The following is a 16,672-nucleotide window of genomic DNA, read 5'->3' on the forward strand; positions in this document are numbered from 1 at the left end:
AGTAATACAAAGTTAAAACGTAAAAAGGAGCGGGACACAGCATCACAACCCACTATCAACTGAAACCATTAAGCACAAAGGCGGCGGCAACGTAAAGCAGGAAAAACACGGTATATTCTGTATATTTCTTTTCCCTCACCCCTCAGCCCCCTGAGGGCAACATGGCGGCACCCCCGCCCCTAACCCGCTGGGCACCAAGCCCCCCCCCGGCCACGCTCTTGGGGGCGGGGCTTCCTATTGACCACGCCCCCTCCTCCTCCGCCCGGGCCGGGTGGTGGAGGGCCCCCCCTCCCTCCCCGTGGCGCATGCGCCGTGCGGCCGCCGCCGTGCGGCGGGGAGCCGGGGGGCAGCGGCAGCGCTGGGGCGGCGGCGGCTCCGCGCCTGCCTCGGGCGGTGAGTGCGGGGCGGCGGGGAGCGGGCAGGGGAGGGGATGGAAGGGGATGGGATGGGGGAGAGCGAAAGGTAAAGGTAAAGGAGCATGTCTTCTGGGCAGCCTGGGAGGGAGACAGCGTGCAGGCAGCGTGACCTCCCGATCTGCTCTCCGAATGCTGTGCAAACCAGTGTTCATTGCCCTGCTTCGGGTATTGAATTATAAAATCCTCCTGTGGCTGTCTCCATTGCCGCGTCAACACCTCAGCGCTTGGCAAATGCACACCCTTCTTCCTTGTCTAGGGGGAGTTTTGTATAGTTACCATCCCGGTGCTCCTGTGTGGAGAAGGTGGGTGAAGCTGCACAGATTGATCCAGGAGCACCCGGGAGCTGCGTGTTTTCATGGCTTCGAGTTCCCCACCGTGGTTTGTGTTAAGTGCACAGATTCAAATAAGTTGAGTGGCTGGGCTAAGCCTGTGCTGCTTTCATAAGTCAAACACTCCGATTTTGAGAAAGACATCTTTAAAATGCTGTTTAAGCACGGGCACTAACTATGCGCATTTTAAAGTGACTTCTGTCAGGTCCCGAAGGAGCTCTGAGGCCAAAGCAGGGACTGAATATGCTTCAGTACTGTGTTAGCTTATTTTAGGCCATATTGTTGTGAAACGCTTGTTTGCCCTGTTGTTTTACAGCAGCTCCTTTCCTTTTTCCTGTTCTTTTCCCACGTGCTGCCCTACGTACCTCTGTGGTCTCCTTCCCTTCTAATAGCATAACTGTTCCATATTCATCAGCTGAGGTGGATCAGAGGATTAATCCTGCTGGGGAGAAAAAGTCTGACTTGCTTTTGACCCCGGATCATATCCCTTACCCAGCAGCTCCTATAAAAAACTGGGCGGGCAAGGGAGCAACAGGACATGCAGTTGGTACCATTCAGTATGAGTACTGGGGGGAAAAAAAAAAAAAAAAGCCATTTTGCCTATCCACTCCCCTCATCTGTTAATCTCATTAATCTCACTTGTTCTGTATCTTTTGTGTGTTTTTGTGTGATTTTCTCCAGCTCCTTATTGGCAAAAAAATATATATATATATATTTTTTTGTGTGATCCTGTTAAGGTCTTTTGCTTTCAGGTTCTCAGTTCGATTCTGAACTTCTCTGCTGCTTTCCCTTGCCCTTTCATAAACTCCTATCAACTGTGTTTCAAGAGTGCTGTCTTTGTCTGGCTCATGTCACTAGTGTCTATTTATCTTCAGCCTCCAAAAACAGGCTGATTTCCCCCCCGTCTCTCCCCACGTCCCTTGCTTCCTCTCCCCTTCGACATTATAAACAAAAGTACTTGCAGTGCACAGTAGAAAATAATACAGAACTGGTAAGGGAGTGGATTAAATGACCTCATGTCTGTTCTGCTGCCAGCTATTTTTGTTTGAGTTCAGATGTCGGTAACTATTTGACCTCTTGAAATCTAATCTGACAATACCCAGGCTTTTCCTTGTTTACCTTTGTTCTATTTACTGAGTCCCGTTCAGTAAAATGTGAGACTCATTTGTAAAGTCTGAAATAAGCTTATACCATTCTCTTTTTGCCATTAGTTTTGATGGTACTAATTATCAAGTGTCTTGTGCTTTAACCATGGTTGCTGAATATCATTATTAAAATAGCTACATTTCAAAAGCAAAGCCTATCCGCAAACAGTGTTAAAGAAATTGCATGCTAACCACCTAAAATCACACCCTGTGTTTTGGCTTACTAGTCATGTATTTGTTGAAAGCTGATACATACGTGTTTCAGGCTGGGGCTCACTTTTAAAGACGTTTTTTAAAGATTTTTTTTTTTACTTTGGGTAAAAGTTACACACCTTTTCAGAAATACATTTGTAAAAAGTGACGAGAAACATTTCTACAACCCAGCTCCATTATGTTGGAATTTAGGGCAAAGACTCCTAAAACAATACAGTGGCAAATGAAATGTTGTCTGTTCTCAAACTAAGAGTGCCTCCTTGTGTAATTTTTTTCTGAGTAGATGTTCTAGAAGCTTGAGATCACTCAAAACTTATTCATTGCACTGTGCTGTGTACCTGCTCAGTGGAGGGTTTCTTTTAAAGCATTTGAACCCACCTTCTCACGTTGCTTCTGAAACAACTGTTGAAAGTTGGCATCTCATGTTTTATGATTATCCACTCAACATACTTCTGTTTTTTCAGCATAGCGGTCAGTCTGCTCCAATAAGATTACTCCAACAGTGGTCAGGTTAAGTAATACTAAAACATGGAGGGAAGAGATGTGAAAGGTAATATTGGAATAGGTTAGCATAGTTCATTTTCTTGCCTGAAACTGCAGAACTTCTGTTTTTTCACAGAACTGTAGATTATATGAGATGTTTTTTGTTTACAGCAAGACATTATCTGCTATTGTTGTAATTCTGGATATTCCTGTTCCTTTGAGCTCTTTGTTTCCCTATAGTGTCATAATAAATTCCATGAATCAATTTCAAGGATCAGTTTACACCAATTCCTCCTTAAATCCCTGTCTCTAAATTAACTGCCTAGTGTGTAATATCTGTTACGATTAGCCATATTTCTAAGTGTTTACTACTCAACATGGAAGAATTATTCCTTTTGGGCTCAAAAAGCATGAATTTGTTAGCTCAATGGGTTTTTTCTTAGGTGGTTTATAGGAATGCTGCCAGACAGGGACATTCATCAGACGTGAACTTCTGCACCTGCCTGTGCCTTCAAGTTTATCGGTGTGCTATTTACTGACCTTGTGTGTATTTTTCAGCTCTTATTTGTAGAGTCTTACTCTCCAAGATATTTGCTAAAGCTGGGAGTGGAGAAGCACCTTCCTGGTTGTTCTTTTTTCCCTTGTCCCCCTTCTCACTGCTGAGGGAAAGAGGTCTCAGCAGCAGTATCATTAGCAAGCTCTTCCCCATCTTCCTATAGATTTGTCCTGCAGCAGCTGAAATTAGCACAGCCCTTGACATTTTCTTTCAGTACGGCTGAGCAGTCTGAGTATCAGCAGTGAAACGGACTCACTGTGCTATTTTCTGTTTGCTGCTGGTGCTTATCAGGGCTGTGGGCAGCAGCAACATAAAGGCATGGCTTAGGCTGGAGAACGGAGTGTGTGGCTTTGTAAGCGGCTTAACAGATCTGAGTGTGTCCTGCTGCTTGAAGACAAGAGTTCTTGCTTTTTCCTTCCATCCCTGTGAGGTTTTGCGTTTTGAGCACCTCCCCAGTAGTAGTCCCAGTAGTGTGCAGTCAGCTGGACCAGGGAGCTGATTTGCTTTAAAACAGAAAGTCAAAGTGACTTGTGGGCTCACACACACACAGAAGGATTTCCACTGGGCTAGCTCTGGCCGGCTGGCCAAAGGGCCACCAGCCAAACCCCGTGGTGTTGGCTCGAGGGAGGGAGCAGGCTGTTGTGGGGGGGACCACCTGCCTGGACAGCAGCTTCAGCTGGGATTGATGTATGTGGACTCTTAGCAAAGCATCAGTGTTTCAGTAACTTTCTCTGCTGACATCCTGAGAGAGCAGCAGCAAGCTGCACAGAGGGGAAGGCACAAGGAGGATCTTTAAGAGGGGCAAGGACCTGGTGAATAGGTCTGGGGGAGCAAAGTCCAAGTGAGGAGCAAGGTGAACACACTCATCCTTAATGGAAAAGCCCCTTATGCCAAGCTATAAAGACATGACCAGCTACAAGCTTGCCACATCTGTGTTGTCTTGGATAAAATGAAGTGTCAAAGCAATTTCGCTATGGCTGGGCTTCAGGAACTCTTGGCAAAGGTTTGAGATTTCTGGGCAGGTGAAATGATCTGCACAGAAATACAAAAAGTGGAGATGCAGCTGCTGGTGGGCAGAAAGCCTATGAATGTTCTCCAATGGCTCCTGCAGTGTATTTCTTATGTAAATGTACACAACAGAATTAACCAAATTTTAAAAAAAATATCAGTGATCTATTTGTGTGCATTAGAAGACTCCTCTCCCACATTCTCTAGGTGCTGGGGTACAGCTTGTAGGGGTGGGCAGAGCATCTCCCACTGCCACCTTTTAAATCTTTCAGGAACAAATGTTAGATGTGTAGGTGCTGGTAGGGGACCTTTCTGTTGCAATAAAGTTTTCAACAATTAACTATTGTAACTCTGTGTGTTCTCAGCATAACTAAGTTAAATCATATCTTCAAATATGCTTAATTTTGCACATTAATTTGGCATGTCAGTGTTTAAGTGACTTCAACATTTTTCTTGCCCTAAATCTTTTAAAACTGATTTTTAAAGCCAAAATCGTTCAGAATTGGTTTTGTTCTGTACTTTTGCATGCTTCCTACTCATAAGCAGAATGTGTAATGTACTGAATCACTTTCTAAGAAGTAGGAAATTATCAATAGATTTATTGTTCTAGTTCTGGGAGGTGCTCTAGTGTTTCCACGGTGCTGGAAAATATCAGAAATACTTTGTGTGTATGCTGTGTTACTGGTGGTTTTGTGACTACTGGAACTCATGTGGCTTTTTTTTCTATGGATTTATGCCATGTGGTTGATCGATGATAGGCTGTGATTTAAAGCTTTACTGTGGTGTTTATTTCGATGGTAACTTCAAGTCTTTTCTTGAGTTACGATGTTCAAAATGATTCCATCCTCTAGGCTGGTTTGCTTTTTTGGGGAAAACTTTTGTGAATACAGCTGAACTTTTCTACTGTTCTGTATTAGGTGATTGAAAAGGACCAATGGGCTAGAGGACATGAGGAAACCCCAGGTAGACACACAGCCCTCTTGCTAAAGGAAAGCAATATAAAAATAGGAAAACTGTGTTCACACCCTTTGAAAAGAAATACTGTTGAAGTATTCCACTTTTGCATTTCTAGCAATTTTTACAGAATTGCAAGTGTTTAAAATGAAAAGTGGTACTTGATTTCAGTCTTTCTAAACCAAATTTAATTTATTATTGAGACTTGAAGGTAACTTGAGGAATGCAAAACTAGTTAACCTATAGGTTGGCTTCAGTGGTAAATGCAGTTTAGGACATGATATTTCTTTTCTGCAGCAGCCTTTGAGTGCAAAGGTATAGAGGAGGGGAGAGGGAGATGGGTGGAAGAGTTGTGAAGCTGCAGCACAGGGCACAGAACTGCATTACCCCCCCCAGTCCTATGAGAGGGGTCGAAGGGGTGGGAGTTATGGGAGAGGAAGTAGTGGTATTAAAATATATATGTGTGTATGTGTAGTGTGGCTTTCTATGTGCTCTTTATGTAATTCCCTAATGGGACGCAAAAATTCATAAAAATTAGTAAAGTAGTTGTGCCTCATTATCTTCTTTTTAGTTACCATATAATTGATAAGATGAAATATCCATTTAGAGCTTTCATATAACTCTTCTGGCACTTCTGTGCAATTTGATTTTTGGTTGACTGGAAAATCCCATTAAAACGTGCTCTGAAATGCCGTCATATGTGCCTTGCTGCAGGGGAAAACAGGCAGGGTGGAAACTTGTATTCAAACATGCTGATGGTGCATAAATATTTGGAAGAGAAGGCTTTGTTTGCACATTTCTCTGTAAAGTGCTGCACTAAGCTAGAGAAATTACTTTGTATTGCTTCTGGATAATTTTTCTAAATTAAATGAGGTGTAAGACATTGGCCTACCAAGTGCTAAACGGAATTTACTTACAGAGCAGAATATCCACCTCACCTTTTCCTCACTGCAGAAAAGCAAAATAAACTTTACGAAGTAGCAGGCTTAGATTTATTATGAAATCATTGTGTGCGCAGCAAAGATGCATGAATTTATCCAGGCATTTTTTGGCTACAAAAATGCACATTCTGATCTCCCTCTCCCTCCCTCCTTTCCTATCTTCCCCCCTTTTACTTCAAAATACCAGGAATTTAGAGGGAAATAAAGTAGCTATTGCTCCTTTCCCTTCACAGCATTGTAACAATTTCAAGAAAAGGTTTGGGGAGTCAAGGATAATATTTTTCAAATGTACAGAATCATCAGGTCTTTTTTTTTTTCCTCCATCTGCAAAAATAAGGCTTGAATATTGGATACAGACTGATACAGTTGGAGGCCGAATTTTGTACAGCCAGCCTGCGTTATTGGAAAATCTGGAAAGATATTATTTGTGACATTTGGGTCATGGTTTTGCTTTTTAAGATGTGTTGGAGAAAAAATATAAGAATTTCCAAGTAGGAAAAAAAAAGTACATATTTATTTAGCCATGGTCATTTGACCTTTTCTGAATGGCCAAGCACCATATGTGCAATGAAATTACAGTCTTGTGAACAGGCTCTGCCCAGGTGCTGTTGCTTGACCCTTCTCTGATTTTTGTATCCCAAATAAAATGTGGCTTTCCTTCATATCCCACAGGTGGGCAATACCAGACAAATACCAAGTGACGCCTCGCCAGATCTTTGCTCTTTACAACAACCCTGATGTATCCTGCAGTGCTAGCAGCTTTATTATTGGCCGTGAAAAATATGTTTAAATGTCACTTGCGGGGGGAAGGAGAAGAAAGTATTTTGCCTTTCCTGGAGAGGCACAATCTGAAGTAAACATAGTAATTTTTTCGCCTCTCCTCCCTGACCTATAAATGCTTTGAAAAGGCTTTATAAAACCAGCAGGGTTATAATGTACTTTCTGCTTACCCTGAATGTGTCAATTTGGCAGGGAGTGGTGGGATCCAGAGTCTGGGAAAACTGTAGATAGTGGAGGGCAGGAACCGCTGAAGAGACCACTTGCCACTTATCAGCTTGATTTTTATGTGCAGGTATTTACTTCCCTGGTCCTAACCCAGCAATAAACCATTTTGGAGAGGAATGGAGAAGAGTTACTCATTCCTTGCTGGGCACCAGATCACTTCCCTTCTTTTATAGCCAGATAGTTACCAGTGGAAGTATATATGGTGCCTCTGAAGATGTAATAATACCTGCTTTCTTTGAAAAACCTTTTAATATCTGAAGGCTGGCTGGCTCCTGAACCTTAGGAAAGGGTTGAAACACTTGGAAGCTGTCTGGCCATAAACTACGTAAGATCCTAAACTAGGTATTAATAACTTGGAGCTTGCTGGAAGCTAAATGCTTAGCTGTTTTAGCATCCTTTTTAGGAACTGGATCAACCCAAACATCAGCCTGGCGTTGTGTGTTGTGCCAGGAGCTGTGGGTGAGATGGCATGGGAGGTGTCTTACAGCAGAGCATGGGCAGAGCGATCCTTCTCTTGGTGTTTTGCTGGACTATCAGTTGATGAGGATCTTCCTGGGGTAGAGCATACAGCTGAAGATTGTGTGTTGCAGAAGTTGCCAAATCTATACGCCATTTGTTCATTTTTACTTTTTTTTTTTTTTTTTAAGCCATTTCAATGTTTGTCCTCAACACTGTCTTGCAGCAGCAAGTCTCCTAGCTTAGGTACTGTGTGAAAATTAAGGTCGTACTTATTTATATCCACATCATGTCAGGTCAGTGGCTGCCCTCTTGCTTCTCCTATCATGAGAAATAATGGATAGCTGTAATGTAATTACCTGCTCTAGTATGGTCACAAGTGTATAGCCAAAAGACTGATTTGCCCTGACAGACTGTCTATGTTCTGATTAGATCACCCAAAATGTCTGCCTGCTTTAAAGTGAGTGGTTTGTCATACAGAGATTATTCAAACACAAAGGAGTTTTTCCTTTTTTTTTTTCCACTTTTTTTTTTTTTTAAAAAGCAGCATGTTGTTTTTAATCTGCTCACATCCCAGTTTCTGACTAGAGTTGGGAGCTTTTGACTCCTATCCCTCGGTTTGTTATCTGTAAAGCAGCAGTAGATGGTTTGAACTGCAAAATGGAGGTTGGCTTGTTTGTAATTTACAAAACGTGCAAATGTTTCATTTGCATGAAATCAGGAGCACAGAACAGGAGAGGAAAGTAAAATGAGAGCACGTTCAAAGCTGCTTCTAGTTTAGGAAGGTAATGGGTGAAAACACTCTAAATGAAGCAGTCTGCAGCAATTCTGATATAGGTCGTGTGGTTCTTTTCATGAAAGGAGCTAGCAGCTGCCACTTTAATAGTGTAGAATAAGAATTTATCAATGCATTATTTAAAACTTCAGCTGCCTGTAAATGAAAGGCAGAAGGATCATAATGGAGTTCCCCTGGCTTATTATAAATTGACTGTATGTGCTTCATTATTATTCTAGAAGCTGTTAACAGATATTGGAGAGAAAGTTACTGAAAGTGCTTATAATGGTCATAAACCAGATTTTAACTTTGTTGTCTGTAATAGTAGGTTTCCACTACATGTGGGGGATGCTTTTTGTCTGCAGTTTTTCAAGGGTGTGGGAGGTGGCTAGGTTATCTCCCTGCTTACCAGGTTAGCGGATTAGCTGTGTCTTTTTTTTTCTTCTTCCCTTCTGGTCTTTCTGAGCAAGCACTGGCATTTCGGATTTTTAATTCTTCGATTGGGCCCTGTGGTGTCCTGTGTATTTGCAATGCTGTTTGGTTTTTTTCTTGTCATTAGTTTTAAGTGTGTTCAACACATCACTTCAGCTGAATTTGAATAGAGTTTAACGGGTTAACAAGGTTGAATTCTTAGAGCCAGAGCATTGTTTAATTTCCACAGGGAGCATACAGCTTTTGAAGATAAGCGCATAGATGGCTTAAGAAACCTGTTGTACTGTGTTGAGGGATTTTTGTTCTTTTCTTATTTTTTGTTTCCTTTTTTTAATATTTTGCCTTTTTTTTGTTGTTGTCATTTTGCTTGTTGGTGTGTGTTTGCTTTTTGTTTTTTCTTTTCCCCTCCATCTGTAGATAAGCCTGACGTTTTTGGGTGATGTCCTAAAAATAGTGGGTTCTGTCTGGGAGGTGTTACTCATAACTAACACCCCAGCGATTGTTTTCTTTCTTGAAGGAGAGTCTTGTGTTACCTCTATTTTTGACTACTTGTTTGTCAAAGTGATTCTGTAGAAGCGCCACGGGAAGTTCTGCCAGACATTCACTGCTGTCCCGTAACGACCTTTAATTCTTTGCTGATGAATGGTTTATCCAGAGCTTCCTTCCTCAAAGCTTCTTAACTTCTTTGAGTGTAGTCACACGCTACATACACACTGGACATATCTGCAGGAGCGTTTTGGTTCAGAGTAGGAGTGTGCTATGGAAGCAAAACTCCCAATTGTCGCCACTTTCCGCGCTTTGGTTTCTCATTGCAGAATCATTTCAAAGCAATCAAACTGAATTACTGTTGGATGAAAGTAAACCCGAAGATGTGCTCTGAGAGCATACCTAATGCAGCCCAACAACCGCACAGTATTCAGCCCAAGGAATCAAGCAGGAGCTACTGCAAAGGAAAATCTTTACCTTTCATATTGTGTTAATATTGGGTCCTCATCACCAACTGTTTTGTCTTTCAGACTTGCCCCTATTGCTCTGCAATCCTTGCATGAGTGTAGGCACTGATAGAGACAAATATAGGGTATGTATAGGTTATTATCCATGTTGCAGATAAGAGTCCATCTATTCAAGTTTTAAATTAGGATAGATAGTATCGAAGTAGCTGACAACTTGAGTTTGATTTGGAAGCCATTACTGAAACAGCAATTAGGTCGTGGAGCACCAGAACTATGATGAAGCTGTTTCCCTGTCTGTCACCTTTTGCACTTTTCTATTTCAACAATCTGAGTTCTCTTCCATTCTCTAACGTGTATTTTTGTGGCCTGTTTTGTGACTGTTAACCAAAGCACAGTATTCTCGGAGACCTCCCATGTGCTGGTGTGCTATTTCCCTATTTTCATCTCTCCAACTTTTTGGACTTGGCAGCTTGCAAAGGTCTGTTCGGTGTGGGGCTGTAAGCTTACTGCCTGCCTACCTCGTGCTGGTGAAAATGGGTCATGATTTGCAGTCGTCGAAGGCACTACATGTATACCTCTTGAAGGGCTTCCAGAAATGGTAAACCCAGACTTATACTTCACTGAGAATATTAGTGGCTTTTCTCTGTTCTTCTTGGTCATCAGTATTCAAGGAAAACTTGTGGGAGCACAGAAGTAGAAATCTCAGTGTCAGATTTGGTTAAAAGGTATTGGGGAAGCAGAAGTTGGAATGGTTAGGTAACACATTATCACTGGTTTTTATTCCATACAAAGTCAGGATAAAAATACATCATACTGTGACGGCTATATTTAATCATGCACCATTCCCACTTTAAAAAAAAAAAAAAAAAAAAGAGAGAGAGAAATCAATTATTGCAATGTCAACGTTTAAGTGGGTTATCAAATTAAATACTCCAAATTTGTATTCCCAAAGCAGGGTGGTAATGTCTAACCTAAAGCAACGTTTTTCAATAGCAGCTTCCAGAAAATTAAAGTGTCTGAGCTGCTGCTATGTAGGCTGATGAGAAAGGCATGGGCTCTTGAGCATTTGTGCAGTTTTGGTTTCAATACTGCTGGTTTTGTAAGCATTCAGTTATTTCTCCTAAGAACTGCCCAGATGGTCCCTGTGCAATTCAAAACAATGAAACTAACCAAAGCTCTCCCTTGCCAAAGGGAGAGTGGTGTTACTTCTCTACACAAATGTCCTGCTTGCCAAAATATGTGTACTGGGAAATTGTTCCTGTCTGGTTTTGAAGGGCAGGGGAAGGAATAGATGTCTTAACTTAAAGTAATTCCCTCTTTGAACTGGGGGAGCCTGTGAGTAACCAGAGAACAGGCAGCCAGAGCACTATCACAGCTTTAAAGTGACAAAAAATACTGAGCAGAGAATGGGTAATGAAGCTGAGGCAGAAACTTGGACTTCAGCCTCAGCCATCTGAAGCGTTGCCCAGCTGCAGTCATGAGCAGCCCTCTCTCTGTCAAATGCTGCTCTGTGTGAAGAGTTGTACTTGTCGCACTAGTTCTGTGAGCGATGATTTATTCTATTGATTTTAAGACATAATGGCAGTCTGCTAACTACAAGCGTCTCTTAGTGATTTAGTCTGTGGTTTCGATCCCTGTGTAATGAAAATTAATGTGCTATAATGCTTTGATTGGATAGCATCTATAAAGCTGAAGGGCTTTTTTTCCAGTTCTGTTTCACTCCTACCCTTGTTCTTTGTAGTCTCGGGTGAGGTGAATCTTGCACGTTTGGTAGTAGTTTCCAATGGGTTTTGTCCCTCTTTACTTCCAGCCTGATTCCATGGCAAACCTTGCTGCTCCCATGTACTTAAACTGTGGACTTCCTGCTCAGAGAAAAAGCAATATATTTCTACGGTGTTTGAATCCATATAAATCCTTGTGTTCACTTTTCCTTGAAAAAAAAAAGGTCTTCTAAAAAGACCGTAATGAGTAAAACTGTAGTCTTCGGTAATGCGTTTTTTCCAAGGATGTAAAAGCCAAACATGGTGGAACTGGGATTTTTAGGTAAGCACATCGCACGTTTTGAATACATGGCAGTTTGAAACTTACTGTCTGTCTTCCTGTGTAATTATTTACTGTTTTCGTTTATTCTTCTAAACAGACCTCCCACAGGAGTATTTTACTTGTTTCATTGCATACGATTTAGGGCTGGGGACTAGAAAAGCATTGTTTATGTTTGGACTGAACATCTGATGTTTTACTTAGCAGTGTCCCTTGAATGTATTTGCTTTCATAAAATGCTCCAGAAGATCCTAAATATTTATAGTATGAAAAATTTTATAGCTCTGCGTGGCATCTGGTTGTAAACTGTATCCCAGTAGTCTCATTAATTGTACAGGTTACAAAACTAGGCTTAACAACTGTATTCCCTGCTAGGGTTGTATTGCAGAATGGAGAAAAATAAATAAATAGAAATCCACATCCCTACCTGGGTACTGGAGTGCACGTTTCTCCCCTGTTGGGAGAAAAGCCTGCTGGTCTTAAGTGTTGGAAGTCCCTGTTAACGCAGCAAGTGAGAAATGGAGTGAGGCAAGGTATTGCTGCTGCTTTACGTTATCCCTGAAGGATCCTTTCCTTCAGGACGTGCTTTGTTCTTGATGTTGTTTTTCTCTGGAATACATGACAGACAGTGAGCAAGAATAGCAAAGGCAAATTAGACTTGTGCCCTCTGTCAGATCCTCTGCCCTTTAATGTTATGTGGTGCACATAAGTTTCAGTCTAACTTGTGGGCAGGAAATGTAGCCAGGAGAAGAGTACCTGCTAGCAGAATGTGGTTATTTTAATAAATGCAACAAAATCTTGCAGAAATATTATCTCGGGCCAACAACTTTTGTTGTTGAAATTAGTTACCCAAATTTATGGGATATGCTGCATTGCTAGAATATGACAACCAGCTTGGGAAAAGTTTATAAAAATATTCTATGATTCGTGCTCATACATAGTGTGTACAAAGTGTGAACACTACAGGATTGAGGAAAAATACTTAGGTTAGTTATGGAAAAAAATGTCAGCTTAGTTTGTTGCTTCAATGTTAGCATCATAAACTGTCATGCAGAATGCTTCTCAGTGAGATGCAACAGCCCTTTGGTGATGAGCACAGTAGTGTAGTGCTGGTAAATAGCACAGGCTTCGATACATCTCCTTTGCTGTTTCATATGGGCTGTATACCTCATTTTATTTCCCATTGAGTCTTTATATTTTCTATCAGAGGTGGGTGATTCGTCGTTTTTTTGTTTTGTTTTGTATTTTTTACCATTATACTGATGGTCAAGCATGTGCTCAGAAAGGATCCCCTGTTGAACAGTCGCTGGTCAGATATGTCAGCTTGCTGCTGAACTTAATGCTCAGCTGTAGCACTACCCATGCCGTCTACTGTATGACTGACTCTTGGATGAAGAGTGTTTCCTGAAATAACAAGCATTAGTGTCACTAGTAAGGTATTATCTGTGGCTACTTTGTTCTTGCATTGGTGTGTATATATAAATATATATAGAAAACATTGCTCTGACACCATAGGACCATCCTAGCCTTCAGTGAGGCTCTTGAAGACTAAAAAGCAGGAAACTAAATTTAAGAAGTTGTCTGGAGGAGCAAGTGAGTCAATAGCAGGTCAAGATGTTCCTGTAGTGTTGCCAACCCTCTTCAGTTTTATTAGCTGGTTTATGAAGGGGAAAAAAAAAAAAAAAAAAAAAAAAAGATTAATGTACTTGTCTGCATTCAAACCCTTTTTCCAAACAATCTTTGAACTATTTAGTCAATTTGAACCAAAACTGTTGGGGATAGAGGACTGAAATATTATTAATCTCTTTCCCTTTGGGGGAAGGGATGATTAAGTAGAGGGCAAAGACCCAAGAATTTCTTCTGCAGTGGGAAAATCTGTTGGGTGAGCTGAAGTTTTCTGTCCTGCCTGTGTAGCAGCAGGGCAATCAGTGCCTGGGTCCCAAATCAGCCTCTCGCCCAGCAGGTGATGGGATGGAGGAAACTGGCTGTGAGTTGTGGGAGCTGAGGGAGAGCAGGAGGCTGGGAAACAAAGAGGTTTGGACAGATACGGAGAGGGGCAAGGGAAGGCAGGGGAGCATAAAAAAGAATGATGCACATTTGGAGGAAAATTGATATAATTAGTTTGAGGGATCTCTAAATACTGTAATTGCCGTATAAATCTAATGTAGACTGCTGAAGGGAAGCTTTTGCACCACGGTGACTGGAAAGTGGATGTGATGTCTCCTGGAGAAGGGTGCACTGCTTCCTTCTGTAATGAAGGAAGGGTGAGAAGAGCTGTAACTTTTGTGTTTTGCTGCCAACTGAGCAAAGCTTCATTTTATCACTAGTTCATAATATACTAGCATCAATTTCCAATGAAGAAAAAAGGTATTTTTTTTCTCTTTTACACGCTTCCCATAGTTTTGCAATCTCTGTATGTCAATAGTCTGATTTTCATTCCCAAATATTCCGATGTACTAAGCTCCTTATGTACATGATGCACATAGATGCAAAGGCAGCACTGCACACCTAGACAGTATAAGACTCAGCTCCTGGTGGAAAACTTCCCTTAGCAGGGAAGAGGGACATCAGGGCCCACATTTTCACCAAACCTCCCTGTAGACAGAGCCATCTGGTTGTGACTCAGTGCATGTGGATAGGGATGTATCTTCTGTATTTTCTTAAGGGCTAATGTTGAAATCCACCCTCAAATTATTTGTGATAAGGCTCAAATATTAAAGACTAACCAAAATTTAATAAAATAAAAAGAAGTTCCTGTTAGAGGGAAGAAGCTTGGCAAGATTCACTTCACGTACTGTGTTACAGCTGCAGAGCTGAGGGTGGGTGGTGTTCTTGCTCATGGGTCTTGCTCCTCTATTGCTCTTAATGCTGTTTGAGGAGCTGTTGCAAGGAAGCTGCCTGAAGCTGGAGGATAATAAATGGGGAAAGTAACTCACGTTGTTTCAGACAAAACAAACAGTTACCAGTAAACAGATTTTTTGTGACCTGTTTGTTACTAAAAGTTTGGCAATTTCTTCAACACAAATATTTGGGTGGTAAAGATGGGACTAACCAGAAAGCTGTGCTAATCTCAGTTTTATTGAACAAGCAAGCGTCAAAGATGTGTTTGTCTTTGCACAGAGCAGTCTGCTAAGAAAAAGTAAGGCTAATGGAGTAGACTGTATATGTCCTGAAAAAAATTGTAAGCCCTCTGCTTCTGTTACCCTACCATACTTAGTAATGATATACTAAACATGGTGGTGAGACTTCAGTGCTTTAATCTTCACTATTTATTTGCATTTATTTACCTTCACAGGGACTTGATGAGCTTGCTTTAAAATCAGTCTACTCCTCTGTCCCACATTTCCTATGGTCCCAGTCCTACAGTTCTGTTAGCAGACTGGGATGTTTTTGTTGAGCTCCATTCACTTCAGCAGCATTTCTCACAAGTATTGCAGCCTTCTCTTGCTAGACAAATTAGTGTTGGCAGGGCTGTGCTGGAAGCCTTAACTTTCCCTCTTTATTACAGCAGCTACAGCCAACATTTGTACACTATTAACACTTTTTTATGGAGATGTTTGTCTATGAGGTTTTGGTTTTAAGGAGATTGTGGGCAGGAGTATGGGATGATATGTTGATGTGTAACTTGGTCTCTGAAGTAGAACTAATGCTAATCTTTAGGAGTTGGTAATGTATTAGTAAAAAAACCTTTAACCTTTAACTTTAATGTGGTGTTCTACCAGCCTGGTTAGACAGCTGCACCTTTCCAGTCCTTTGCTGAAAGCTTTCATTTTCATAACTTTTCTCATACTAATGAAGACTCCAGGAAACTGAAAACAGTCTGTCAGCTAGCTATTGCAGCCTTCAGGTGTGGCTCCTGTTGGCTCTCTGCCTGGTGGGTACAAAGAGCTTCAGGCCTTTTCTTGCCTGAGTGCATCTTTTGTCTGTTCTCCTTCCAAGATGAGGTATAATGTACATGTAAGTTCTTGTAGGCCAGGCTGGGATCCTTACATGTATGGCAAGATCCTTTGCCAAATTGCCGGTCTTGTGCTACCCTCGAACTTAATGCAGGCATCCCGTTTTAATCACTAGCCTCTGAATTTGCATGTGTTCATTCTGATCTCAAAAATCTGATCCATAGACTGGAGGTAATGAGCTGACATGATGTTCTCTGCAGAGTGAATTTGCATCTTAGATAAGATACAAGTAGTTTAACCTTTTAAGTTGATTTGGGTAAAACAGAGGTTGCAGATTATTTTAAAATTATATATACATATTTCAGACAAGTATCTTTGTCTATTCTAAATATGAAATGCTTTGAAAAAGGTTGAAGCATTCACCCTTTCTCAAGAGCCATCATTTGTTGGATAGTACTCTTATACTACCAAGGCTAATATGTATGCAGGAGTGATACAACTCAAAATGGGATAAATCTTTACCACAGGGTTTCCAATGCTATGATACATTTCTCTCGATTCCCATATATTATTATAAACTTTTCCCAGTACATCATGATTCACAAACTCAACAGGATGTTTCCTCTTTCGTTTTCAGATTTGATATTTGCAAGTTTTGTGCCTTGACAGTAATCATCATGGATAGTGGTAAGTTTAACTCTGATATGAATGTGTACTCTTTACTTTTGCTTGTGAAGCTTTGACGCCTTCCCCATGAAGCACTCCCCCTGAATTTTCCTCCACTCAAAATCCAAATTAATTTGCACAAAAATTGTTCTGTGCTATTGAACTGATTTTGGTATTACATATGATAGAGCTGTTTGTCCAAACTAAACTGAATTGGAATTGTACTACTGTTCTGACATATATATGTGGACCATAATAATGAGTATCACAAACTCATTCGTGGACTTTTGAAACCTGGCTGCAGAGCAGAGACTGCAGAGCTGATTTTCCAGCCTTGCATCCTAAGCTTGTTTCAATAACTAGGTTCTCACAGCAGAAGCTTTCTAAGTAGATGATCAAAATGT

The 16,672-nt window shown here is 41.2% G+C and overlaps 1 protein-coding gene across 1 annotated transcript in view; it reads left to right on the top strand.

The window, feature by feature from the left end:
- The first annotated feature begins 320 nt into the window (after window positions 1-320).
- The window catches only part of PRRG1 (proline rich and Gla domain 1), a 31,792-nt gene continuing 15,440 nt past the window's right edge, over window positions 321-16,672 (top strand). Inside the window, exons 1-2 of the mRNA XM_084305947.1 lie at window positions 321-393; window positions 16,240-16,289. Coding sequence (XP_084162073.1) covers window positions 16,280-16,289 — 10 coding nt within the window. The 5' untranslated portion in view covers window positions 321-393; window positions 16,240-16,279. The remainder of the gene's footprint in view (window positions 394-16,239; window positions 16,290-16,672) is intronic.

The sequence above is a fragment of the Netta rufina genome (assembly GCF_964035555.1).
Source record: "Netta rufina genome assembly, chromosome: 1".
Lineage (NCBI taxonomy): Eukaryota > Metazoa > Chordata > Aves > Anseriformes > Anatidae > Netta > Netta rufina.